At 42.7% G+C, this 26,685-nt stretch overlaps 1 protein-coding gene and 1 long non-coding RNA gene across 2 annotated transcripts; one reads left to right on the top strand and one right to left on the bottom strand.

The window, feature by feature from the left end:
* Positions 1–41: 41 nt before the first annotated feature.
* On the top strand, positions 42–13,606 carry LOC307154244 (uncharacterized protein; the record flags this gene model as incomplete). Its single annotated transcript, XM_079899018.1, has 54 exons — positions 42–143; positions 294–470; positions 581–789; positions 877–974; positions 1,091–1,119; positions 1,227–1,248; positions 1,369–1,396; positions 1,482–1,566; positions 1,657–1,809; positions 1,895–2,103; positions 2,197–2,300; positions 2,456–2,574; positions 2,693–2,860; positions 2,976–3,175; positions 3,261–3,373; positions 3,541–3,647; positions 3,798–3,974; positions 4,085–4,293; positions 4,381–4,478; positions 4,595–4,623; positions 4,731–4,752; positions 4,873–4,900; positions 4,986–5,070; positions 5,161–5,313; positions 5,399–5,607; positions 5,701–5,804; positions 5,960–6,078; positions 6,197–6,364; positions 6,480–6,679; positions 6,765–6,877; positions 7,045–7,151; positions 7,302–7,478; positions 7,589–7,797; positions 7,885–7,982; positions 8,099–8,127; positions 8,235–8,256; positions 8,377–8,404; positions 8,490–8,574; positions 8,665–8,817; positions 8,903–9,111; positions 9,205–9,308; positions 9,464–9,582; positions 9,701–9,868; positions 9,984–10,183; positions 10,665–10,777; positions 10,952–11,058; positions 11,190–11,360; positions 11,548–11,753; positions 12,078–12,178; positions 12,421–12,539; positions 12,688–12,843; positions 12,923–13,137; positions 13,235–13,320; positions 13,599–13,606. The coding sequence occupies exons 2-54, from the start codon at positions 294–296 to the stop codon at positions 13,604–13,606; spliced, it is 6,525 nt and encodes a 2,174-aa protein (XP_079755144.1). The 5' UTR covers positions 42–143.
* Positions 13,607–14,534: 928 nt separating this feature from the next.
* LOC307154245 lies at positions 14,535–24,151 on the bottom strand. The gene is made up of 4 exons (XR_013820324.1): positions 23,527–24,151; positions 20,338–20,405; positions 19,575–19,703; positions 14,535–14,751 (listed from the first exon to the last, which is right to left on the bottom strand). It is a non-coding gene; the product is annotated as an uncharacterized lncRNA (long non-coding RNA).
* Positions 24,152–26,685: the final 2,534 nt, after the last annotated feature.

Below are 26,685 nucleotides of genomic sequence, written 5' to 3'. Positions count from 1 at the left end.
AGACTGATCTTCCTCCACCCCTATCTTTAAAAACAGGTTGCAGGCAGAACATTTCCAGCGATGCTGATTGGCTTAAGGCCAACCTGGGCCCATTCACCACAGTGGCCAATTACTCGGACCTTAAGGAGTTGAACGTCAGCGGGGTAAAATACCTACCTTCTCTTATGTTTTATGTTGTCACACAGCTTTCAGAGAGCCTTTTGATTGGCACTGGTACTAGTGCTTAGTGTTGGGCAGAAAGCAGAGCGCTGACAATCATTCCTGCTATTTCCTTGGTGTTTTGTTCACCTTAGATGGCAGCTCTGCAAACCCTGTCACCTGATCAGAAAGCCGAGCTGCTGTTGGATCCGTCCACCGGTGCTCTTGAAAATGTGACCGTGGTGAAGGAGGTGTTGAACAGCATCCTAAAATCCCCGGATGAGAATCAGCTTGAGAAATTCTTTGAAAAATTTGTGGAGGTCAGCAAGGAGGTGAGTTTTGTTTTTGTTTTGTTTTTTGATCAACCTGGTTATCCTAATTGGCCTAGACCACGATCGTGCTGCTCTTGAACAAGAAGGCTCTGTTTCCCTCCCTCCCCCAGGGAAACATAACCTACATCACAAACGGGGACGTCCGAGACACAATGCTGAACCTGACTTTGACTGCTCTGGCTCCCAAATTCCCCCTCTTCCAAACGAGTGACTACGAGCTGTGGTTCCAAATCAATCTCGTGGTCCTGCTGGCCAGCTTCCGTCCTTCAGTTCTGGTGGTGATCCCCACCAACCTCACGTGTGGCTCTTACAGTGCAATGTGAGAAACCTGGCACCTTTGGTTTTAAGTTTTTATGCAGTCTGTAGAAATAAGCTTTGAAAATCTGCATTTTGTATGTTTCTTTAGATTGAAAGGCCTGGAGACGGCTTTGGCAGTTCTCCCACCTGAACGTGAAGTGGAGCTCAAGTCCAGTGTAGACAAACTTCTACAGTCACCACCAGAAGGTATGGCATGACCAGAGTAAAACAAACGAATTCTGACAAAATGCATGTGAATGTAAGCCATAAGTGCCAGCGGCCTCCTATTGACCGAAATCTCTTTTTTCTTGGCTTGACTTCAGACTGTACGCCTCCTCGCCCCGTCGGTTTCGTAAGTACTTCATTGTTTTAGATGGCTTATGAGTTGAGTTAAAGCCCAAGAGAAGCTGTTCATAATTGTTTTCTCTTTTCTTTCTGCTTCATCTTCTCTCGCAATAGTGCAATGAAACATTAGTGGATGGTAAGTCAGAACACACAACGGCAGTTTGCGATTGATAGAATTGAGTCATTTTGCAGCAAACTCATCAGATGAGCTGGAAAGTTCTCCATCTGATCTTTTATTTTTGTTCTTCCTTTACAGAAAACAGGCTGTGTCAAGATGTCAACCGGTGAGTATTGGTTTGGTGTCTACTGAAAGCAGAGGTAGGCTTCAGAAAGTGTTGTAAATGGGAATGGTGCTTTTGTGCCTTGCAGTGGTCAACTTGAGGCCCAGCGTTCGTTTGCAAATTCCTCGGCTGGGCTGTGCGGCTTCAACATCTCTGATTATGCCTGCTCTTCGGTAAGTCCTCCATGAGCTGTGCACCCGAGTGCTTGTCTTTGCAAAGTGTCCTGTGTCTCTGACTGCCTAAATCTGTCCACCTCTTTCAAGGTTGCTGCATCATCTCTGTCCTCTGATGACATCGTCACGCTGCTGACTTGCAAGGCGCCAAGCGGCACGAGCGTCAGCACAGAGACGTGGAAGCTTTTCTTCCAGAAAGTCGCAGGAGTTCTGGAGGATGCTCTGTCAAAGTTCTCCAACAAGGTAGGCGACACCCCTGCTTTTTCTGGGACAGAAAATGGAGTGCTGCCTCAGAGCGCTGAACTGACATGCCCCATTATTTTTACAGACCCTAACAAACGGTCAGCCTCAGTCCCACGTTCTCGATGCCATTGGAGAAGTGAAAGTCAACAACTTCAGCGCCGCACAGCTGACGGATGCCAGCTTCGTTGCCGCCTGGTTCCAGGACAGGCTGAGACCATTTTTGTCAGCAGTCTCTCGGGACTTTCTGTCCTGCCTTAGCTCCAAGAACTTCAGTTGCGACACCTACCAAGTTGTGTAAGTATGCTCAGTGCTGTGTAAATCCTCAAGTGGTGTTTAGTGGAGTGAAGTCTGGCAATCCGTAACGTCCGCTGATCTTTCCTGATTCAGGGTGCAAGCTCTCGGCCGTCAGGCATCCCTCATGGCGGAGGAGCAGAAACGGGCCGTCTTCACTCAATTCGTCCAGCGCTTCTTGTCGAGAGACGACCTAAAAGGTACTTTTTAGTGCTGTCACTGCCTCGAGTTGTCATCTCTCGCGCTGTAGTTCCCTGAGCGTCCGTCAACGCCTCAGCTTGTCACAGTTATTTCAGCTTGCTCACAAGTCAGTGGTGCTCTGATGAATTCCCCCATTACTCTGTGTTCAATCCAGATCCTGCCTGTCTTTCCAAAACCACGAGCAGTGCTGACTGGCTTGAGAAGAACATTGGCAATTTCTCCAGCTACGCTAGCTTGGAGGAACTGAAGTCCCTGAATGAAAATTTCTCCAGTGTGAGTAACTTTTTTGGCTTGCTCCAGTAGCTCGTGTGAACTGTCATTATTTCAAAAAAAGATTATTATTTTTATTTTTTTAATAAACTGCTTAATCTGTGTCCATGATGTGCTTTAGTTTGAATCATTGGCGCTGCTGACCCCTACCCAAGTAGCTGAACTCACACTGACCTCTGGAGTACTGAACAACACCAATCAGATCAGCGCTGTGTTCGACCGACTGGAGGAAGGCGACGGTTTCGAGAACGTAGAGGAGTTTCTGACGGTGCTGAGCACAGCTCCTGAGGCAAGTCAATAAGTCAAAGTGTCTGACAGAGATGGCATTGATGCCGTGGAGAATAGCCCAAAGTACGGGGCTCTCTTGCAGTGGCGTTCACAGTCCTGGTTTTGTGTTTTTGCAGATTCCCGATATCATCCCTGCTGTGAGAGACGTGATGATGAACCGAACCTTCATAATCATCAGCTCGAAGATCCAGGAATTTGAGGCCTCTGTCTGGGTTACGTGGTTCACTGTGAAGCTCATCCCTATCCTCCCCAGTTTCACCGCAGAAATGCTGGTTACAGTCACAGCTAACATCAACTGCACCAACTACCATGTGATGTGAGTGCCTGAATTTGGAGACAGGAAGTTTGTAGATCTGTACCAATACGTCCACATAATGACCCTCTGTGGCTTTCTGTTGCAGCGTTGAAGGACTGGGATCTGTGTTCCCCAAAATGACACTCATCAGGACGCAGGAGATAACCAAAGTTCTGGTGGAGCACCTGAAGACATTTGCCACCCAATTTAGCACTCCAGGTAGGATGCTTTTGCATGCTTTTGCGGCATCCCTCTATTGCCAGAATTGAGTGCGTTGCAGTGGGGTTTTTATAGTCAGCTGACAGCTCACCGTAGTTGTGTGCGTCAACTTCATAACAGTGCAGGGATGCAGACTGATCTTCCTCCACCCCTATCTTTAAAAACAGGTTGCAGGCAGAACATTTCCAGCGATGCTGATTGGCTTAAGGCCAACCTGGGCCCATTCACCACAGTGGCCAATTACTCGGACCTTAAGGAGTTGAACGTCAGCGGGGTAAAATACCTACCTTCTCTTATGTTTTATGTTGTCACACAGCTTTCAGAGAGCCTTTTGATTGGCACTGGTACTAGTGCTTAGTGTTGGGCAGAAAGCAGAGCGCTGACAATCATTCCTGCTATTTCCTTGGTGTTTTGTTCACCTTAGATGGCAGCTCTGCAAACCCTGTCACCTGATCAGAAAGCCGAGCTGCTGTTGGATCCGTCCACCGGTGCTCTTGAAAATGTGACCGTGGTGAAGGAGGTGTTGAACAGCATCCTAAAATCCCCGGATGAGAATCAGCTTGAGAAATTCTTTGAAAAATTTGTGGAGGTCAGCAAGGAGGTGAGTTTTGTTTTTGTTTTGTTTTTTGATCAACCTGGTTATCCTAATTGGCCTAGACCACGATCGTGCTGCTCTTGAACAAGAAGGCTCTGTTTCCCTCCCTCCCCCAGGGAAACATAACCTACATCACAAACGGGGACGTCCGAGACACAATGCTGAACCTGACTTTGACTGCTCTGGCTCCCAAATTCCCCCTCTTCCAAACGAGTGACTACGAGCTGTGGTTCCAAATCAATCTCGTGGTCCTGCTGGCCAGCTTCCGTCCTTCAGTTCTGGTGGTGATCCCCACCAACCTCACGTGTGGCTCTTACAGTGCAATGTGAGAAACCTGGCACCTTTGGTTTTAAGTTTTTATGCAGTCTGTAGAAATAAGCTTTGAAAATCTGCATTTTGTATGTTTCTTTAGATTGAAAGGCCTGGAGACGGCTTTGGCAGTTCTCCCACCTGAACGTGAAGTGGAGCTCAAGTCCAGTGTAGACAAACTTCTACAGTCACCACCAGAAGGTATGGCATGACCAGAGTAAAACAAACTAATTCTGACAAAATGCATGTGAATGTAAGCCATAAGTGCCAGCGGCCTCCTATTGACCGAAATCTCTTTTTTCTTGGCTTGACTTCAGACTGTACGCCTCCTCGCCCCGTCGGTTTCGTAAGTACTTCATTGTTTTAGATGGCTTATGAGTTGAGTTAAAGCCCAAGAGAAGCTGTTCATAATTGTTTTCTCTTTTCTTTCTGCTTCATCTTCTCTCGCAATAGTGCAATGAAACATTAGTGGATGGTAAGTCAGAACACACAACGGCAGTTTGCGATTGATAGAATTGAGTCATTTTGCAGCAAACTCATCAGATGAGCTGGAAAGTTCTCCATCTGATCTTTTATTTTTGTTCTTCCTTTACAGAAAACAGGCTGTGTCAAGATGTCAACCGGTGAGTATTGGTTTGGTGTCTACTGAAAGCAGAGGTAGGCTTCAGAAAGTGTTGTAAATGGGAATGGTGCTTTTGTGCCTTGCAGTGGTCAACTTGAGGCCCAGCGTTCGTTTGCAAATTCCTCGGCTGGGCTGTGCGGCTTCAACATCTCTGATTATGCCTGCTCTTCGGTAAGTCCTCCATGAGCTGTGCACCCGAGTGCTTGTCTTTGCAAAGTGTCCTGTGTCTCTGACTGCCTAAATCTGTCCACCTCTTTCAAGGTTGCTGCATCATCTCTGTCCTCTGATGACATCGTCACGCTGCTGACTTGCAAGGCGCCAAGCGGCACGAGCGTCAGCACAGAGACGTGGAAGCTTTTCTTCCAGAAAGTCGCAGGAGTTCTGGAGGATGCTCTGTCAAAGTTCTCCAACAAGGTAGGCGACACCCCTGCTTTTTCTGGGACAGAAAATGGAGTGCTGCCTCAGAGCGCTGAACTGACATGCCCCATTATTTTTACAGACCCTAACAAACGGTCAGCCTCAGTCCCACGTTCTCGATGCCATTGGAGAAGTGAAAGTCAACAACTTCAGCGCCGCACAGCTGACGGATGCCAGCTTCGTTGCCGCCTGGTTCCAGGACAGGCTGAGACCATTTTTGTCAGCAGTCTCTCGGGACTTTCTGTCCTGCCTTAGCTCCAAGAACTTCAGTTGCGACACCTACCAAGTTGTGTAAGTATGCTCAGTGCTGTGTAAATCCTCAAGTGGTGTTTAGTGGAGTGAAGTCTGGCAATCCGTAACGTCCGCTGATCTTTCCTGATTCAGGGTGCAAGCTCTCGGCCGTCAGGCATCCCTCATGGCGGAGGAGCAGAAACGGGCCGTCTTCACTCAATTCGTCCAGCGCTTCTTGTCGAGAGACGACCTAAAAGGTACTTTTTAGTGCTGTCACTGCCTCGAGTTGTCATCTCTCGCGCTGTAGTTCCCTGAGCGTCCGTCAACGCCTCAGCTTGTCACAGTTATTTCAGCTTGCTCACAAGTCAGTGGTGCTCTGATGAATTCCCCCATTACTCTGTGTTCAATCCAGATCCTGCCTGTCTTTCCAAAACCACGAGCAGTGCTGACTGGCTTGAGAAGAACATTGGCAATTTCTCCAGCTACGCTAGCTTGGAGGAACTGAAGTCCCTGAATGAAAATTTCTCCAGTGTGAGTAACTTTTTTGGCTTGCTCCAGTAGCTCGTGTGAACTGTCATTATTTCAAAAAAAGATTATTATTTTTATTTTTTTAATAAACTGCTTAATCTGTGTCCATGATGTGCTTTAGTTTGAATCATTGGCGCTGCTGACCCCTACCCAAGTAGCTGAACTCACACTGACCTCTGGAGTACTGAACAACACCAATCAGATCAGCGCTGTGTTCGACCGACTGGAGGAAGGCGACGGTTTCGAGAACGTAGAGGAGTTTCTGACGGTGCTGAGCACAGCTCCTGAGGCAAGTCAATAAGTCAAAGTGTCTGACAGAGATGGCATTGATGCCGTGGAGAATAGCCCAAAGTACGGGGCTCTCTTGCAGTGGCGTTCACAGTCCTGGTTTTGTGTTTTTGCAGATTCCCGATATCATCCCTGCTGTGAGAGACGTGATGATGAACCGAACCTTCATAATCATCAGCTCGAAGATCCAGGAATTTGAGGCCTCTGTCTGGGTTACGTGGTTCACTGTGAAGCTCATCCCTATCCTCCCCAGTTTCACCGCAGAAATGCTGGTTACAGTCACAGCTAACATCAACTGCACCAACTACCATGTGATGTGAGTGCCTGAATTTGGAGACAGGAAGTTTGTAGATCTGTACCAATACGTCCACATAATGACCCTCTGTGGCTTTCTGTTGCAGCGTTGAAGGACTGGGATCTGTGTTCCCCAAAATGACACTCATCAGGACGCAGGAGATAACCAAAGTTCTGGTGGAGCACCTGAAGACATTTGCCACCCAATTTAGCACTCCAGGTAGGATGCTTTTGCATGCTTTTGCGGCATCCCTCTATTGCCAGAATTGAGTGCGTTGCAGTGGGGTTTTTATAGTCAGCTGACAGCTCACCGTAGTTGTGTGCGTCAACTTCATAACAGTGCAGGGATGCAGACTGATCTTCCTCCACCCCTATCTTTAAAAACAGGTTGCAGGCAGAACATTTCCAGCGATGCTGATTGGCTTAAGGCCAACCTGGGCCCATTCACCACAGTGGCCAATTACTCGGACCTTAAGGAGTTGAACGTCAGCGGGGTAAAATACCTACCTTCTCTTATGTTTTATGTTGTCACACAGCTTTCAGAGAGCCTTTTGATTGGCACTGGTACTAGTGCTTAGTGTTGGGCAGAAAGCAGAGCGCTGACAATCATTCCTGCTATTTCCTTGGTGTTTTGTTCACCTTAGATGGCAGCTCTGCAAACCCTGTCACCTGATCAGAAAGCCGAGCTGCTGTTGGATCCGTCCACCGGTGCTCTTGAAAATGTGACCGTGGTGAAGGAGGTGTTGAACAGCATCCTAAAATCCCCGGATGAGAATCAGCTTGAGAAATTCTTTGAAAAATTTGTGGAGGTCAGCAAGGAGGTGAGTTTTGTTTTTGTTTTGTTTTTTGATCAACCTGGTTATCCTAATTGGCCTAGACCACGATCGTGCTGCTCTTGAACAAGAAGGCTCTGTTTCCCTCCCTCCCCCAGGGAAACATAACCTACATCACAAACGGGGACGTCCGAGACACAATGCTGAACCTGACTTTGACTGCTCTGGCTCCCAAATTCCCCCTCTTCCAAACGAGTGACTACGAGCTGTGGTTCCAAATCAATCTCGTGGTCCTGCTGGCCAGCTTCCGTCCTTCAGTTCTGGTGGTGATCCCCACCAACCTCACGTGTGGCTCTTACAGTGCAATGTGAGAAACCTGGCACCTTTGGTTTTAAGTTTTTATGCAGTCTGTAGAAATAAGCTTTGAAAATCTGCATTTTGTATGTTTCTTTAGATTGAAAGGCCTGGAGACGGCTTTGGCAGTTCTCCCACCTGAACGTGAAGTGGAGCTCAAGTCCAGTGTAGACAAACTTCTACAGTCACCACCAGAAGGTATGGCATGACCAGAGTAAAACAAACGAATTCTGACAAAATGCATGTGAATGTAAGCCATAAGTGCCAGCGGCCTCCTATTGACCGAAATCTCTTTTTTCTTGGCTTGACTTCAGACTGTACGCCTCCTCGCCCCGTCGGTTTCGTAAGTACTTCATTGTTTTAGATGGCTTATGAGTTGAGTTAAAGCCCAAGAGAAGCTGTTCATAATTGTTTTCTCTTTTCTTTCTGCTTCATCTTCTCTCGCAATAGTGCAATGAAACATTAGTGGATGGTAAGTCAGAACACACAACGGCAGTTTGCGATTGATAGAATTGAGTCATTTTGCAGCAAACTCATCAGATGAGCTGGAAAGTTCTCCATCTGATCTTTTATTTTTGTTCTTCCTTTACAGAAAACAGGCTGTGTCAAGATGTCAACCGGTGAGTATTGGTTTGGTGTCTACTGAAAGCAGAGGTAGGCTTCAGAAAGTGTTGTAAATGGGAATGGTGCTTTTGTGCCTTGCAGTGGTCAACTTGAGGCCCAGCGTTCGTTTGCAAATTCCTCGGCTGGGCTGTGCGGCTTCAACATCTCTGATTATGCCTGCTCTTCGGTAAGTCCTCCATGAGCTGTGCACCCGAGTGCTTGTCTTTGCAAAGTGTCCTGTGTCTCTGACTGCCTAAATCTGTCCACCTCTTTCAAGGTTGCTGCATCATCTCTGTCCTCTGATGACATCGTCACGCTGCTGACTTGCAAGGCGCCAAGCGGCACGAGCGTCAGCACAGAGACGTGGAAGCTTTTCTTCCAGAAAGTCGCAGGAGTTCTGGAGGATGCTCTGTCAAAGTTCTCCAACAAGGTAGGCGACACCCCTGCTTTTTCTGGGACAGAAAATGGAGTGCTGCCTCAGAGCGCTGAACTGACATGCCCCATTATTTTTACAGACCCTAACAAACGGTCAGCCTCAGTCCCACGTTCTCGATGCCATTGGAGAAGTGAAAGTCAACAACTTCAGCGCCGCACAGCTGACGGATGCCAGCTTCGTTGCCGCCTGGTTCCAGGACAGGCTGAGACCATTTTTGTCAGCAGTCTCTCGGGACTTTCTGTCCTGCCTTAGCTCCAAGAACTTCAGTTGCGACACCTACCAAGTTGTGTAAGTATGCTCAGTGCTGTGTAAATCCTCAAGTGGTGTTTAGTGGAGTGAAGTCTGGCAATCCGTAACGTCCGCTGATCTTTCCTGATTCAGGGTGCAAGCTCTCGGCCGTCAGGCATCCCTCATGGCGGAGGAGCAGAAACGGGCCGTCTTCACTCAATTCGTCCAGCGCTTCTTGTCGAGAGACGACCTAAAAGGTACTTTTTAGTGCTGTCACTGCCTCGAGTTGTCATCTCTCGCGCTGTAGTTCCCTGAGCGTCCGTCAACGCCTCAGCTTGTCACAGTTATTTCAGCTTGCTCACAAGTCAGTGGTGCTCTGATGAATTCCCCCATTACTCTGTGTTCAATCCAGATCCTGCCTGTCTTTCCAAAACCACGAGCAGTGCTGACTGGCTTGAGAAGAACATTGGCAATTTCTCCAGCTACGCTAGCTTGGAGGAACTGAAGTCCCTGAATGAAAATTTCTCCAGTGTGAGTAACTTTTTTGGCTTGCTCCAGTAGCTCGTGTGAACTGTCATTATTTCAAAAAAAGATTATTATTTTTATTTTTTTAATAAACTGCTTAATCTGTGTCCATGATGTGCTTTAGTTTGAATCATTGGCGCTGCTGACCCCTACCCAAGTAGCTGAACTCACACTGACCTCTGGAGTACTGAACAACACCAATCAGATCAGCGCTGTGTTCGACCGACTGGAGGAAGGCGACGGTTTCGAGAACGTAGAGGAGTTTCTGACGGTGCTGAGCACAGCTCCTGAGGCAAGTCAATAAGTCAAAGTGTCTGACAGAGATGGCATTGATGCCGTGGAGAATAGCCCAAAGTACGGGGCTCTCTTGCAGTGGCGTTCACAGTCCTGGTTTTGTGTTTTTGCAGATTCCCGATATCATCCCTGCTGTGAGAGACGTGATGATGAACCGAACCTTCATAATCATCAGCTCGAAGATCCAGGAATTTGAGGCCTCTGTCTGGGTTACGTGGTTCACTGTGAAGCTCATCCCTATCCTCCCCAGTTTCACCGCAGAAATGCTGGTTACAGTCACAGCTAACATCAACTGCACCAACTACCATGTGATGTGAGTGATTTGATAAAGCTTTTTTTTAAATCTAGCACTTTCAATACTTATATTTGCTACACAATTTGGTCTCAGAGTAGATTCTTTTTTAATAGATGAAATATATTAAGAAAATATGAATAATTTTTTGTTTGTTCAGGAGGTTTTTCTTAAGATTTATAATAATAATAATAATAATAATAATAATAATTCGTTACATTTATATAGCGCTTTTTCTGAGACCTCAAAGCGCTTTACATAGATAGGGGAATCTCCTCAACCACCACCAATGTGCAGCATCCACCTGGATGATGCGACGGCAGCCATACTGCGCCAGAACGCCCACCACACACCAGCTTACTGGTGGAGAGGAGACAGTGATGAAGCCAATCAGTATATGGGGATGATTAGGAGGCCATGATGGACAGGGGCCAAGGGGCAAAATTTAGCTGTGTAAATGGGCTTCTGTCTGTTTTTTTCATGATTCTCATGTTGTTCACAGTGTTAAAGGACTTAGTACAGCTTATTCACAAATGCCAGTCAAAAGAAGAGAGGAAATTGCTGCAAGTCTATTGCTCTACCTTAAGCAGTCTGTGAACCAGATCAATCAGCCAGGTATGTACGCTTGTATCGTTCAGGTTTTTATGTTGCTTTGAATAAAAATGCTGCTTGAATTAATATACCGTACATTAATGTCAACGCTTAGCTGAACTGTTATCATAATCACTCAAACAATGCAACATGACTGAATCCTTAAACATGTGCAATTGTACTGTCTATATTTTGCAGCCTGCAAACAGGACATCAAAAATGATTCTGACTGGCTGGTTTTGAACCTTGGTCAGTTCTTCACCTATGTGCCTTATTCTGACTTGACAGAATTCAACATCTCCAAGGTAAAACTCATAACTCTATTCAAGCTAGATTTCAAATTCTCCTTGCTATCAAGGTCTTTGTGCAGTGATGGTCTGGAATCCAGGTTTCATTTCCTGATAGAAATTGAAGATTTTTATTATTTTTTTCGCAGGAAGCAGTGTATGGCTCTCTCACTGGTGAACAGAAGGTAGAGCGAATCTTGACACCAGGTCTGTTGGAGGATGAGTCTGCCGTGAGAGAAGTGTTTGGATCTGTTGTAAACTCTCCAGACCAGAACCAGTTGGATGATTTCTTTAACAAATTCATCAGCACTTCTGCACAGGTGTGAATCATTTTTATAGACTTGCATATTCATATAATATGTGTGTGTGTGTGTGTGTGTGTGTGTGTGTGTGTGTGTGTGTGTGTGTGTTTTGGCTAAATAAATGTTGATTCAGATGTGCTCAATGCCCAGTGCAGTGCCTATTCAAGAGTATTGTGAAAGTGTCAGCATTGTGCTTTTCTTTCAGAGAAACGTGTCAAGCATCAACACTGCTGTGAGCAGCATCATTCTAAACATGACCTTGATGAACCTGGTGACCAGATTTGAAACCTTCAACCCGCAGACATTTGCTCTGTGGTTCCAGACTTACTTGCACCTGTTCCTCCCTGGGATCGGTCCAGATAGTCTTTCTGTCATCCCTAAGACCATCAGCTGCGATTCTTACAGAGAAATGTGAGCTCTGCCTGTGAAACATTGAAAATGTATTTATTTATTTATACATTGAAAAATAAAAAATTTAAAATAACGCTTTTCTTTTTAAATATCTATTAAATTGTAATGTATGTCTGTGATTGGCAAAGGTCCATTACCTGATCCTCCAGAAATCATTCTAATATGCTGATTTGCCGCTTAAATAACATGTATTATTAAAATCAATGTTGAACCTCAACCTGGAACACAACAAAGCCTTGAGACCTTCCTTGACATCTCAGTCTTTGTGTTTAGCAAAAAACATTTGTATTTCATCCATTCATTCCTGTATTTCTGTGTTTGTAGCTTGAAAGGCTGTGATGAAGTTTACAGCAGCCTCACAGCGATCCAGAGTAAGGATGTCTACCGTTTCACACGTGACTATCTGTCCCATCAGCCCAGCCAAGGTACTGTGTGTGTGTGTGTGTGTGTGTGTGTGTGTGTGTGTGTGTGTGTGTGTGTGTGTGTTGAGTAGGTTTAGGGGTCGGGTTAGTGTGCATGTGTGTGTGTGTCTGTGTGTGTGTTGTGTAGGGTTAATGTGACAGTTTGTACAGTATACAAATCACTACGTCTGTGGTTAAGTCCACATAAAATATGAAGCCTGGTGTGTGTGTGTGTTCATGCATTTCATGTGCCTCTGATATTTCAGGCCAGTCCTGTGTGCAGAGTATGAACAATGACTCTGACTGGCTGCTAAAAAATTTCGGCCAGTTCCGCATATTTGCCTCCTTTACTGAACTGATCAACTTGAAGGGAGACTTTAATGGGGTGAGCAGAGAAACCACAGCCTCTCTCTTTTTATTACCTGTCTCTCTCTCTCTCTCTCTCTCTCTCTCTCTTCTCTCTCTCTCTCTCTCTCTCTCTCTCTCTCTCTCTCTTGTGTTTTAATACCCGTCTCTCTCTCTCTCTCCCCCAGGTGGAAGCCTCACGCTTGCTGACTGTACCCCAGCTGTCTGAGCTTTGCTCCGCTCCTTCACGGCTCCGCGGACCGCAGGATGTGCTCACCGTGACGAGTGCTGTTGAAACACAGCAGCTTTCACACTTTTTTGATCTTCTTTCTCCCAACATCCAAGTATGTAATGGTATTTTTCTGCTGTGATATGCGGATATGTTGATGTATTTTGCTGATGTATTCCCCATGTGTGTAACAGGCGGCTGAGCTGAGCTACTCTGCGGAGGTGAAGCAGGCGTTCCTCCAGACGGCGTTCGCGAGAGCAGGGCTGTCGTCTCCGTCAGTCAGTGACTCACAGGTGTCAGTCTGGCTCACGGCTCGACTCACACCTCTGCTGTCTGCGCTGAGATCGGCAGACGTTACGCTGTACTTTGACATCGTCAGGACTCGAGGCTGCGGCGTCAGACAGGAGGCGTAAGACACTGACATTTAGCTCCACTCGACTGTGAATTTTACAGATGGGTTTACAGATGGTTCACTCACTCACTATGATTGTGTGTTTGTGATGCAGTGTAAGTGTGCTGGACTCTTTAAGAATGGCTCTGGATGGCAACACACAACTTCCGATCTACAACAACATCCAACAATTACTCACAGGTACAAAACACACTCACACACACACACACACACACACACACACACACACACACACACACACACACACACACACACACACACACACTCTCACTCACTCACTCACTCACACACACACACACACACACACACACACACACACACACATACTGGTTTCCATGCTGAATGGGGACCAACTTTATGATCATCACTTGTGGGGACCACCCTTTCTAAAGGTTCTAGAGGTACGAAAAAAATTAGGGATACTTACCATAGCTTTGATAACTTATACACGCCTTCAGATATCTGAATTGATGAAGTAATGATTTGACCATGCGTTATGGGGACTTTTGAAAAATCGAGTTGACATGTCTTATAGGGACCAACTTTGCATAATATTTGCATAATTCACACAACCTCCCATTAGATTTGTGGGGACCTAATTTGCATAATTCACACAACCTCCTATTTGATTTGTGGGGACTTAATTTGCATAATTCACACAACTTCCCCTTTTGATTTGTGGGGACCTAGATAGAACAAGAAATATATTACTAATGACAAATAATAGGCATTTATACGAAGTAATTCCTCAGATTGCATTTGTCCATTTGCCCTTAAAAAAATGGGTTCAATCTACAACCAAGCTTCACTCTTGCATAGAACACCTATGGCCAGTTTCACAGACCAGCCTTAAGATAGTCTCAGACTAAAGTGTGTGTTTAAGCCGTTTTAACTGAAAGCACATCTTAAATTAAGTCCTTTGTGTCCAAGTGCCATTGTTTTGTCTCAAGATGCACACCAGTAATGCTTATTTCTAAGACACGTTTATAAAAGCTACTTAAATGTCCTAACTGAACTAAAGGCCTAATCCTGGTTTAATCTAAATCCTGTCTGTGAAACCAGGCCCTAGTGTTGTGCTTGTAATCATCTCCTCAACATGCAGAATATTTGTTTGGATCGATTGATTGTTCTTACAATTGATTGGAATATTAGTGTGATTGAAGTGGATTATATGTGAATGGAGAACTTTTTCACTGCAACAAAGGACTGCATGCAAGTAATGAATTATTGTCTGGATATTTTCCAACCCATTTCATACCCACAGGTCAAACATTTAAACCTTTCCACTTCAAACTATTCTTTCTATAATTGTAATTTTTTCGGCCAACCTCCCAGCATCAGCTGCTACTCATTCACCTGATACTTATAAAAAATAAAACAAAATCTACTACTAATTGAGCTTCAACACATTTATTCACTACTAATAAATGTAAAACTTTACGGTCTTCAAATCGCGGTTCTTCAGTGCTTCTGGTTCAGCTTTTAAACATTTGTCACAGTCGCTCTTTGCTTGTACAATGAACGATGTGATGAATGTGATGAATCGCTTCATGTGCCTTTCCACCGCCTGCACCTCTGTCTGCTGCCAGGGTGTCTTCTGGGTACTTTTACCTAAAAGTGGACAGAAAAAACAATTGAAATGATAAAGTGTGTGCTGGAATTCCAATCCGAAGTTCTGAATCCTATTATCAGTATTTATTAGGTCTGGTTATTACAGTTTTTCTCAGTCGCTTTGGTGCATTTCTCACATCACTATTTACATTTGCACAACAGTTAAAGCAGTTCTCAGAACAATTAGTACAAACTGCAAAACCTAGTTGATAACCTGCAAAAGCGTATCACTTGCTCAAAATGGATAGCTCATTCCTCAAAAGCAAGTATTCATGTCAATGAAAGTGTCAGTGTCATCAAGATGAAAAGTCCTGACACCATTGTTTATGAACAAGATAGTCAAATGGCTTGGTTATGTTTTCATTATGACAGTTTATTCTGTAAATGTTTTCCATTGCAAAAAAGTCAGATCTTGGTAACACTACCTGTACATGCTCAAGATAGCACTATATACTATTTGAACAGCCATTTGAAAAATACAGTAAAGTTACACATTACTGTATTTAGTGAGGTAACAGAGTACAAGACACTGAATATGTATGTTTCACATTTTTACTGCATATGCTCTTTGCAATTCTAATTTGTTCACAGCATTGTGCAAATGAAATAAATACAGCTATGCATAGAGCTATGCACAACTGTAAACAATATTGCAGTACATATTGGAACTGAACATACAACATACAGTACATAGTACTGTAATCATTCATGCACATCCAGATGTTCCTCATCAGTGAAAGCTGAGATTCACCTGAGAGAAATTATTCAATTTAGGAGGCATTTTCAGAAAAATAATAATAATAATAATAATAATAATAATAATTTAAAAAAAAGTGTAAAATTTGCTTGACAGATTTTGATAACTAGTTCAACATTTTTGTATGTAATGACTCAAGCAATGAAATGAGGACTATTAGTTTTATATGGAATGACTATTCAGCATTCACAAGTATAGTTAATTTTGACTGACATGACATAAGCAAATGATAATGTTATATAACAGCAGAGAGTTGTATGAAAGCAATAGATGCATGTCCAAAAGCATTTGCAGTTTGTTGGAAGGAATGAGAAACTGCTACTATGATGTGCACAAATGACTAAATGTTGTGGAGGTTGAACTAACTGTTGTGCAAATGTAAATAGTGATGTGAGAAATGCACCAAAGCGACTATTATTATTATTATTATTTATTAGGTCTTTTATTATTATTATTATTTATTAGGTCTTTTATTAGTCGGTTAGTCGCAGGACATACAGGCGCCGGCGCGATCATTTAACTTTCAATACTCTTATCTGTATGAATAAAAGGACAGAGTAATGCAAACTGTAAAGGTTCAACTCTTATTTCTGTAAACTCACAATAACTACAAAATGTTGTGCTTTGTAAAATAATGAAAACAATCAGGATGTGCTTTCTGCTGTCTCAGTGAACTTGAGCATCACAGAAATGAGCCGAAACTCAGCGTATACTCGCCTCACACCAGGGTGGGAATTATACCGCGGCCACGGCCGCCGTTGCCCTACACTTTGGCCTTCATGCCCCGTGAAAAAAAAATCATCGTACGGCCACAGTGGCCTGTGTGCCCTGGCCCTGTCCAAGTTCCATGTATAAAGCAGAGCATGTGAGCGGAGTGGAGCGGGAGCGAGCGGGGAGCGCGAGCGGGCGGATCTTGGACAGAGCGCAGAGCGGCAATTTCAAAAGGACAGAGCGTCGGCCTATTTCCCGCTCCAGTTTCGCTCCGCTCACACCACGAGTCTGAAGCATGCTTAGTCAAGCCTGACCCTGAATCCATCTGTCTTGCACAGTCATCAACAGTAGACTATTTTCAGTCAAAACTCAGCTCAATAATGGAGTTCAAAAACTCCAAACCATTATGTAGCCTACTATTAATAAGTCGCTCCGGAGTATAAATCGCAACAGTCAAAAAATGCGCCATGAAGAAGAAAAAACACATACAGTATAGGCCTAGCCTAAGTCGCACTGGACTATAAGTCGCATTTATTTAGAAATTTATTTCACAAAAAAAAAAAAACACAATGTTACAGACAAGTATAGCCTACTTGCCTCACAGACCTGAGACATATATATAAAGCTTGAAATGTCTACTTTTAAACAGAACAATTCAAAACGAAAGAAAACAGACTTCTCTCTTATGTAATCCGTATGAAATGTGCAATTCTCTCTGGCGCGTTCACTACTGCGAAGATCGCGAGTCAGCATCTTTCCAGCCGACACAGACATAAAAAAAATAAAAAACTGGTTTATTAGTAAACAATTAAAATGTCTCCTGCTATATTTTACATATTCATAATCATTAATTTTGCCGGTTCGTTGTGACAGCTTTTAGGTGCTTTATTGGCAGCAGCGCCACCCTTACATCGCATCAGCACCGAAAACATAGAGATTCTTTTCTTTTGGGGGCATTTTGTTTGTGTTCAGACTTTCTCAGTTGTTTTTAGGCGCGATGTTAGAGGATGCTGCTAATAAAGTTGCTAGTAGGCCCACACATTGGATTCACGTTTATTATTATAGGCTAAAAAAAATACCCCAGGTTTTATGCCGTTCGTATCATTTTATTTTGTTGTATTTATCCGCCACACCTTTAAGGCCGGTCCGTGAAAATATTGTCTGATATTAAACCGATCTGTGGCGCAAAAAAGCTTGGGGACCGCTACAAGTGATATACATGTAGATTTTTTTCCTTTTTTGGAGCGAGCGGGGGGCGATTTGAGTGGAGCGCGAAGCAAACTGCGTTGAGCGCTGAGCAATAATGATTGTGAGGGTGTATACCTTCTGGATGGAATGGTTCTCTCTCTCACACTCACATGATATAGAGGACTGAATGAATATTTTGAATGCTTTTATTGGCATTTGTGTTGTTTCTGAATGCTTTTATTGGCATTTATGTTGTTTCTATTGTTGTGTGAGGGTGTATACCTTCTGGATGTAATGGCGCTCTCTCTCTCTCTCTCATTAAAAAATGTTTTTTTTTATTAAAAAAGTCATAATCCATGTCTTATTCCAAATTAGGATGTTATGGTATCAATCTGAATGGGAAAACCATCGAATTGTACTCAATGGCCTTTGTGCCCTGTCATATGGCCTTGGTGCCCCTAAAAAAAAAAGAAAAGGTGGAGGCCAAATGGCCTTGCCCCTAAAATTACATAATTCCCACCCTGCCTCACACACACACACACGTGAGAAATATATCTATAGAAAGCTTGAAATGTCTGCTTTTAAACGAATCAATTCAAGTGGAAAATAAATACTCAGATTATGTAATCCGTATGAAATGCGAGTCACTGCGGAGATGACGAGTCTGTATCATCGACTTAATCTCTGCAGCCGAGAATATCAATAAATTATTACAATGTTTGTTTAGACAGTCTCCTTCTGACACAAGACACACTCAATCATTATTTTTGCCGGTGCGCTGCGGAACTTTAAGTGTGCGCTTGATCGCTAATTAGGCTATGTATTATATAGGCAATTAAAGGCTCATTATTATGAGTTATGGCTTATTAATATAAAAATGCGATTAGTTGACTAATAGCTTAATGAACGACTACTAGTCGACTAGAAAAAAAAAAAACTTTAGTCGAGGGCAGCCCTAGTATTTATGTCAGCATCTATATTGCAAGAGAAATTAATTTGCACTCTACCTATAAATAGAATTACACTGTCAATCAAACAGTGATTTTTACATTCAGTCACTTGGCCTGAAATGATCATTGGAGAAAAGGAAAATATATTAGGATCAATGTCTTGGCTGCAAGTTATTTTTATGCATCCATCCACTCAAACTGCTCCAGGGGTTAGGCTAGTTATTACTGATTCGGTGTTTTCATTTTTAGAACAGCTACAGTTCCTACTAGTGCCACAAAACACCTAGTAGATTCTAGCATCAACCAAGTAACCCTCTAAACAACTACAGATGGGTTCCTGAGCAACATGACTGTCAATCTCCCTCGGACTGGGGCTCCATGCAAGATCTCACCTCGTGGGGTCTCAATGATCCTAAGAAAGGTGAGAAATCAGCCCAGAACTACACGGGAGGAGCTGGTCAATGACCTAAAAAGAGCTGTGACCACCGTTTCCAAGGTTACTGTTGGTAATACACTAAGACGTCATGGTTTGAAATCATGCATGGCACGGAAGGTTCCCCTGCTTAAACCAGCACATGTCAAGGCCCGTCTTAAGTTTGCCAATGACCATTTGGATGATCCAGAGGAGTCATGGGAGAAAGTCATGTGATCAGATGAGACCAAAATAGAACTTTTTGGTCATAATTCCACTAAACGTGTTTGGAGGAAGAAGAATGATGAGTACCATCCCAAGAACACCATCCCTACTGTGAAGCATGGGGGTGGTAGCATCATGCTTTGGGGGTGTTTTTCTGCACATGGGACAGGGCGACTGCACTGTATTAAGGAGAGGATGACTGGGGCCATGTATTGCGAGATTTTGGGGAACAACCTCCTTCCCTCAGTTATGTAGTCAAATGATATGTAGATGAGGATCTGCATAGTAAAACTAGGCGTCGTAAGCTCCACATATGGTTATTTCGGGTGGAGATGCATGTACGCACAATCTTCCGCTGACTGGGATTTATAAAGTGAATTCTGCGCAGGTTCTGGCGTACGCACGGTTTTATAAGTCTGAATATTTTTTTGCGTACGCCATTTTTGGCTTTCGGGCGCACGTACACTTTTAGTAAGGTTCCTACGCACAGTTTTATAAATGAGGCCCCTGGTCTGAGATCTGGGTGTTAAAGTGCTCCTAAAGGGTCTAATTTAGTCTAAGAAATGTGTAAAGAGTTCACCTTTGGAAGAAGGCCTCACAGCACTGGCTCCTGTAGGCATCTCTTCATCTGATGGTGGTCTGGGTCTCTTGGGTGGTGGCGGCATGTCATTCCTCTTGGTAGGAGGAAGTGCCACCTCTGCTGATGGTTCTATGGAAAATAATCAAAGTTCAACATTTTCAGAAAGATACAATTTAAATGTACTATAGAATGCTGACAATACACTGTTATTTGTCACACTTATGCACTAATTATTTAAAATCATTAAAGTACAATAAACCCTAAACCTGTGCAATTGTTCATTATTGCAAGTATAATTGAACTACATCTTTCCAGCAGACATTTAATCAAATATAAGTGCAAGTAAATTGAGTATAACCATTTTATTTCATGTCTTAATCATCTGACATGATTCGTTTTGTGCCATGACACAACCAACACGAGAAGAGAGCAGATCAGCTAGTGTTTTATGAAAAATGAAAAATGTACAAGTTTCTCCTATGAAATATATTTTTTATGGTAGTAAACTCACAAAAAAATATTCACTCCAGAATGAATGTTTAGTGTAATTTAGTTGAAGAATAGCTTGGAGGCATTTGATTCATTACACAATGAGCCGTTTCGTCAAAAAAAACAACATTTGTTCAGCATACTGAAGCATCTTCTTTAATGTTGGCTATGATGTTAGAACAATATTTTTGTCTGTCAGGTCTTCACAAGTTACGTGACTGAAAATTATGAATAACTGCAAAATGTAGTAGTGTATTTTGACAGTAATACAAACCGTAAACAGTAGATGAACAGTGTCCCTCTTGTATGCTCCCGTCTTCCTCATCACAGTCAATAACGTTTCTGTGGAAGTTCAAAGTACAGCTTAACAATGGTATATAATGGATCATAAACACCTGGTATACGAATAGATGGTAGGGGTGTAACGGTTCACAAAATTTACGTTTCAGTTCAATACGATACACTTGTGTCACGGTTCGGTACGTTTTTGATACAGCAAAAAGAAAAAAAATGCCAGAGTAATTTCCTTGATTTAATTTTTTTATTCTTTTTTTTATTAAAACTAACATCATAACGTATGATTTTTTTTTACTTTGAGCAATTCTGGAGCTATAATTGACTCTTCTTAGGAGCATATAAAACAAAACGCTCCTTGGAAAAAGTGAAATGTAATATTGTAGTAGTTATAAACAAAGGTTTATTTTAGTTCAGATTAACATTTGAGGGCAGCAATTGTATTTACAATGTCAAGTCAAGTCATCTTCATTTATATAGCGCTTTTAACAATGTAGATTGTCTCAAAGCAGCTTTACAGAGATAAGCTTATAATTTAAGGTAACAGAGATTGTTTCGGCTTTACAGCAGAGTTAAGTTATTTCCATCTAAAGTTAGTTTTGATTGATTTGCTTCCGTCGCAACGATCAAGCAATGTAGCCGCTAAGACGACACCATTCCCTCTACACAGACTTTAAACGCGAACCTGTGAGAAACGCTGATGGCGTTCACATGCGCATTTAGAATGGGTTCTATAGTTATGTGCGTTTGAATATACGCAGGTTAGGAATTCCCTACAAGCCAAGCCTAAACAAAGTACTTGTCTTTCCTTATAAATTTTGATAAAGAATTTTATTTTATTTTGTTGCTTTGGGGTAGGAACGCGAAACGAACAACGCCTTTCCCGACAACGCCTTATCTGTAGAGTGGTAGTGGGATCCTCCATAGGGAGAGACTAGTTGGCACTTCAGCACTGCGTTGTCATCGGTCCAGGCGAAAGTCATTCGTCAGATCTGGATACGGCCTGGATCCGGCAGGCTGCAGGAAAACCTCGGGATAAACACAGACACTAAAATTAGCGTAGATGCCATTCTTCTCATGATGTAACGAGTACATCAGGATTTTTGGGAAGTGTTCCCGAAAGCTAGGTCAAAGAGATGTGTCTTTAGTCTAGCTTTGAACTGACAGAGTGTGTCTGCTTCCCGGACAATGGTAGGAAGACTGTTCCAGAGTTTTGGTGCTAAATAGGAAAAGGATCTACCGCCAGCAGTCGATTTTGATATTCTAGGTATTAGTAACTGGCCGGAATTTTGAGATCGCAATAGACGTGACGGACTATAATGCGTTAAGAGCTCGCTCAAGTACTGCGGAGCTAAACCATTTAGTGCTTTGTAAGTGATCAGCAATATTTTAAAATTTATGCGATGTTTAATAGGGAGCCAATGCAGTTTTGACAGAACCGGGCTAATATGGTCATACTTCCTGGTTCTAGTAAGAACTCGAGCTGCTGCGTTTTGGACCAGCTGTAGTTTGTTTATTAAGCGTGCAGGACAACCACCCAGTAGAGCATTACAATAATCTAGCCTTGAGGTCATGAACGCATGAACTAATTGTTCCGCATTTGTCAATGAGAGCATATGGTGTAATTTAGATATATTTTTAAATGGAAAAATGCAGTTTTACAGATACTAGACACGTGACTTTCAAATGAAAGATTGGTATCAAAGAGCACACCCAGGTTCCTAACCGACGACGAAGACTTAACAGAGCAGCCATCAAGTGTTAGACAGTATTCTAGGTTATTACGTGAGGAAGTTTTTTGTCCAATAATTAGAAACTCTGTTTTTTCAGAATTTAGAAGTAGGAAATTACGAGTCATCCAATTTTTTTATATCCGCTATGCATTCCGTTCATTTTGTGAATTGATAAGTTTCGTTAGGTTTTGAAGAAATATAGAGCTGAGTATCATCGGCATAACAGTGAAAGCTAATGCCATGTTTCCTAATGATTTCTCCTAATGGTAGCATGTACAGAGTGAACAGCAGCGGTCCTAGTACTGAGCCTTGTGGTACGCCATACTGAACTTGTGATCGATGAGACATCTCATCATTTACTGCTACAAACTGATAACGGTCAGATAAGTATGATTTAAACCATGCTAGTGCATTTCCACTAATGCCAACATAATGTTCTAATCTATTTAAAAGAACGTTGTGGTCAATGGTGTCAAATGCAGCACTAAGATCGAGTAACACTAATAGAGAGATACAACCACGATCGGATGATAAGAGCAAATCATTTGTGACTCTAACGAGAGCTGTCTCGGTACTATGGTACGGTCTAAATCCTGAATGGAAATCCTCGCAGAGATCATTTCTTTCAAGAAAGGAACACAGTTGTGAGGATACTGCCTTTTCTAATATCTTTGACAGAAAAGGTAGATTCGAGATCGGCCTATAATTGACTAATTCTGTAGGATCAAGTTGCGTTTTTTTAACAAGCGGTTTAATCATAGCCAGCTTAAAGGTTTTTGGTACGTATCCTAGAGACAAAGACGAATTAATGATATTAAGAAGAGGATCTATGACCTCTGGAAGTATTTCTTTCAGTAGCTTAGTTGGTATAGGGTCTAACATACATGTTGTAGATTTAGATGATTTAATGAGTTTAGTAAATTCTTCCTCTCCTATATCAACGAATTAATCCAATTTTTCCTCAGGGAGACTACAATGCACTGCCTGATGCGATACTGTAGTAGACGGTTGCATAGTTATAATTTTGTCCCTGATATTATCAATCTTATAAGTGAAGTTCATAAAATCATTACTGCTGTGTTGCTTGGAAACTTCGGTGCTTGAAGCTTTATTTTTCGTTAGTTTAGCCACCGTTTCAAATAAATACCTAGGATTATGTTTATTTTCTTCTAATAGGGTTGAAAAATAAGCAGATCTAGCAGCTTTTAAAGCCTCTCTGTAAGTAATTGAGCTCGCCTACATTTGAAATAACGAAATTTTGGTCGGCAGGAAAAATGGTCCAACGAACCGTTCGGTTTGAAAATGCGTACCGAACACAGAACCGAAAGCATCGTACCAAACAGTTCAATACGAATACGTGTATCGTTACACCCCTAATAGATGGTAAACAGAAAATCAAACAGAAAATCAAACAAAAGTCAAATAAAATACCACACCATCAGGATCTATCCCAATTTCATCCAAGTTCTTGCCATGGAACTCAGCTAATCTTCCTTGCTCAAGAGCCATTAGAACTTTGCTGATCTTGGCAAGTTGCAGGGTCTTCTCAGGGAGTCGATAGAACTCATGATGGATTCTTATGTCGTGTCCAAGAAAGTTTGCCAGCTGGTCCATCTCGGTGTCAGTCATATTCAGCACTGTTGAAAGGGTTGCGGCATGCTTTCGCAGTCTTGTAGATGTCAGTGACTTGGGACACTTTGCGTCACACACCTTTGCAAAGCCACGGAGGCAGTCTGACCCTCGAAAATATGTCATGGCTTCTGGTCTTGCAAACATATAGGAATTGTCTTTCAGAACCCCACAAGCCTCTCTCTGCTTAACAAGGAGTTCTAAGGCACATAGCATTTTTGAAGTCAGAAGAATTGGAACTGGTCGACCACGCTTCCCCCTTGCGATAACCCTTGTGAAGTGTCTGCAGAGATTGTTTTCCACTTCAGAGAGTGCCCAGTCCACATCCTCATGTGGATCAGAAGTGTCTCTTGATAGAAATGCAGACAAAGGCATGCTCGAAACCACTCCTTCCCTGCGCCGGTTAAAGAGAATCATCTGGGCTAGACACACCTTTGCCAGAAAAAAAAACAATTATTCCTGTCCAGCAAACCTTGCTCACACACACATCTTGATTAAAACCAGCTTCATGAGGACCTTTCACACACAACGTTATATTTCCTTATGGGGACTAGTTTCATCATATTCAACACACAAGTTTGAACTCAAACACTGACTGAAAGTGTGTTGTGGGGACGTCGTGAGTGTCCATTTTAAAGCAACAATTAACCTAGAAAATAAATCCCTGTGAAGGATAAAACTGGCCCTAAATACTCCACTAGCACTAAACTACAGGACACATGTCGTTACATGGTTTAATGTACTAATTTACACCAGATACGCATCAAAATATGCCTAAAAATCACTAAACCATGACAAAGAGAGACAGTAGACCTAAATCTTTAGTGATGAATGTGAACGTACCTGTTGAGGAGAGTTGATCTGAGCAGATTCATCATCCATCTGAGTCTCTGACTGGAGAGAAGGATCAGAAGCACTTGCTGCGCTGGTTTTAATGGCAACGCTGGTTATCTGTAAGAGACAACATTCATAATGACAAGATATTAGAACATGGAAACACAAGAGAGAAATCTGAAGCAGATACCACATGATTTCAGAGAAATAGACAAATCAACTTCATCTAAAACATTTATTCCTGTCCAGTCAACCCCTGTCTGCGCTCACACACATCTGGATAAAACCCGGCTTCATGGGGACCTTTCACACACCTTCATGGGGACCTTTCACACACAATGTTATAGTTCCTTATGGGGACTAGTTTCATCAAATTCAACACATGAGTTTGAACTCAAACACTGACTGAAAGTGTGTTGTGGGGACGTCGTGAGTGTCCATTTTAAAGCAACAATTAACCTAGAAAATAATTCCCTGTGAAGGATAAAACTGGCCCTAAATACTCCACTAGCACTAAACTACAGGACACATGTCGTTACACGGTTTAATGTACTAATTTACACCAGATACGCATCAAAATATGCCTAAAAATCACTAAACCATGACAAAGAGAGACAGTAGACCTAAATCTTTAGTGATGAATGTGAACGTACCTGTTGAGGAGAGTTGATCTGAGCAGATTCATCATCCATCTGAGTCTCTGACTGGAGAGAAGGATCAGAAGCACTCGCTGCGCTGGTTTTAATGGCAACGCTGGTTATCTGTAAGAGACAACATTCATAATGACAAGATATTAGAACATGGAAACACAAGAGAAAAATTTGAAGCAGATACCACATGATTTTATAAAAAGAGACAAATCAACTTCATCTAAAACATTTATTCCTGTCCAGTCAACCCCTGTCTGCGCTCACACACATCTGGATAAAACCCGGCTTCATGGGGACCTTTCACACACCTTCATGGGGACCTTTCACACACAATGTCATAGTTCCTTATGGGGACTAGTTTCATCAAATTCAACACATGAGTTTGAACTCAAACACTGACTGAAAGTGTGTTGTGGGGACGTCGTGAGTGTCCATTTTAAAGCAATAATTAACCTAGAAAATAATTCCCTGTGAAGGATAAAACTGGCCCTAAATACTCCACTAGCACTAAACTACAGGACACATGTCGTTACACGGTTTAATGTACTAATTTACACCAGATACGCATCAAAATATGCCTAAAAATCACTAAACCATGACAAAGAGAGACAGTAGACCTAAATCTTTAGTGATGAATGTGAACGTACCTGTTGAGGAGAGTTGATCTGAGCAGATTCATCATCCATCTGAGTCTCTGACTGGAGAGAAGGATCAGAAGCACTCGCTGCGCTGGTTTTAATGGCAACGCTGGTTATCTGTAAGAGACAACATTCATAATGACAAGATATTAGAACATGGAAACACAAGAGAAAAATTTGAAGCAGATACCACATGATTTTATAAAAAGAGACAAATCAACTTCATCTAAAACATTTATTCCTGTCCAGTCAACCCCTGTCTGCACTCACACACATCTGGATAAAACCCGGCTTCATGGGGACCTTTCACACACCTTCATGGGGACCTTTCACACACAATGTCATAGTTCCTTATGGGGACTAGTTTCATCAAATTCAACACATGAGTTTGAACTCAAACACTGACTGAAAGTGTGTTGTGGGGACGTCGTGAGTGTCCATTTTAAAGCAACAATTAACCTAGAAAATAATTCCCTGTGAAGGATAAAACTGGCCCTAAATACTCCACTAGCACTAAACTACAGGACACATGTCGTTACACGGTTTAATGTACTAATTTAAACCAGATACGCATCAAAATATGCCTAAAAATCACTAAACCATGACAAAGAGAGACAGTAGACCTAAATCTTTAGTGATGAATGTGAACGTACCTGTTGAGGAGAGTTGATCTGAGCAGATTCATCATCCATCTGAGTCTCTGACTGGAGAGAAGGATCAGAAGCACTCGCTGCGCTGGTTTTAATGGCAACGCTGGTTATCTGTAAGAGACAACATTCATAATGACAAGATATTAGAACATGGAAACACAAGAGAGAAATCTGAAGCAGATACCACATGATTT

This window comes from Squalius cephalus (genome assembly GCF_949319135.1).
Source record: "Squalius cephalus genome assembly, contig: scaffold_129, whole genome shotgun sequence".
Taxonomy (NCBI): Eukaryota; Metazoa; Chordata; class Actinopteri; order Cypriniformes; family Leuciscidae; genus Squalius; species Squalius cephalus.
Note: the sequence above shows the minus strand (reverse complement) of the source record. Positions and strands in the feature narration are given on the sequence as shown.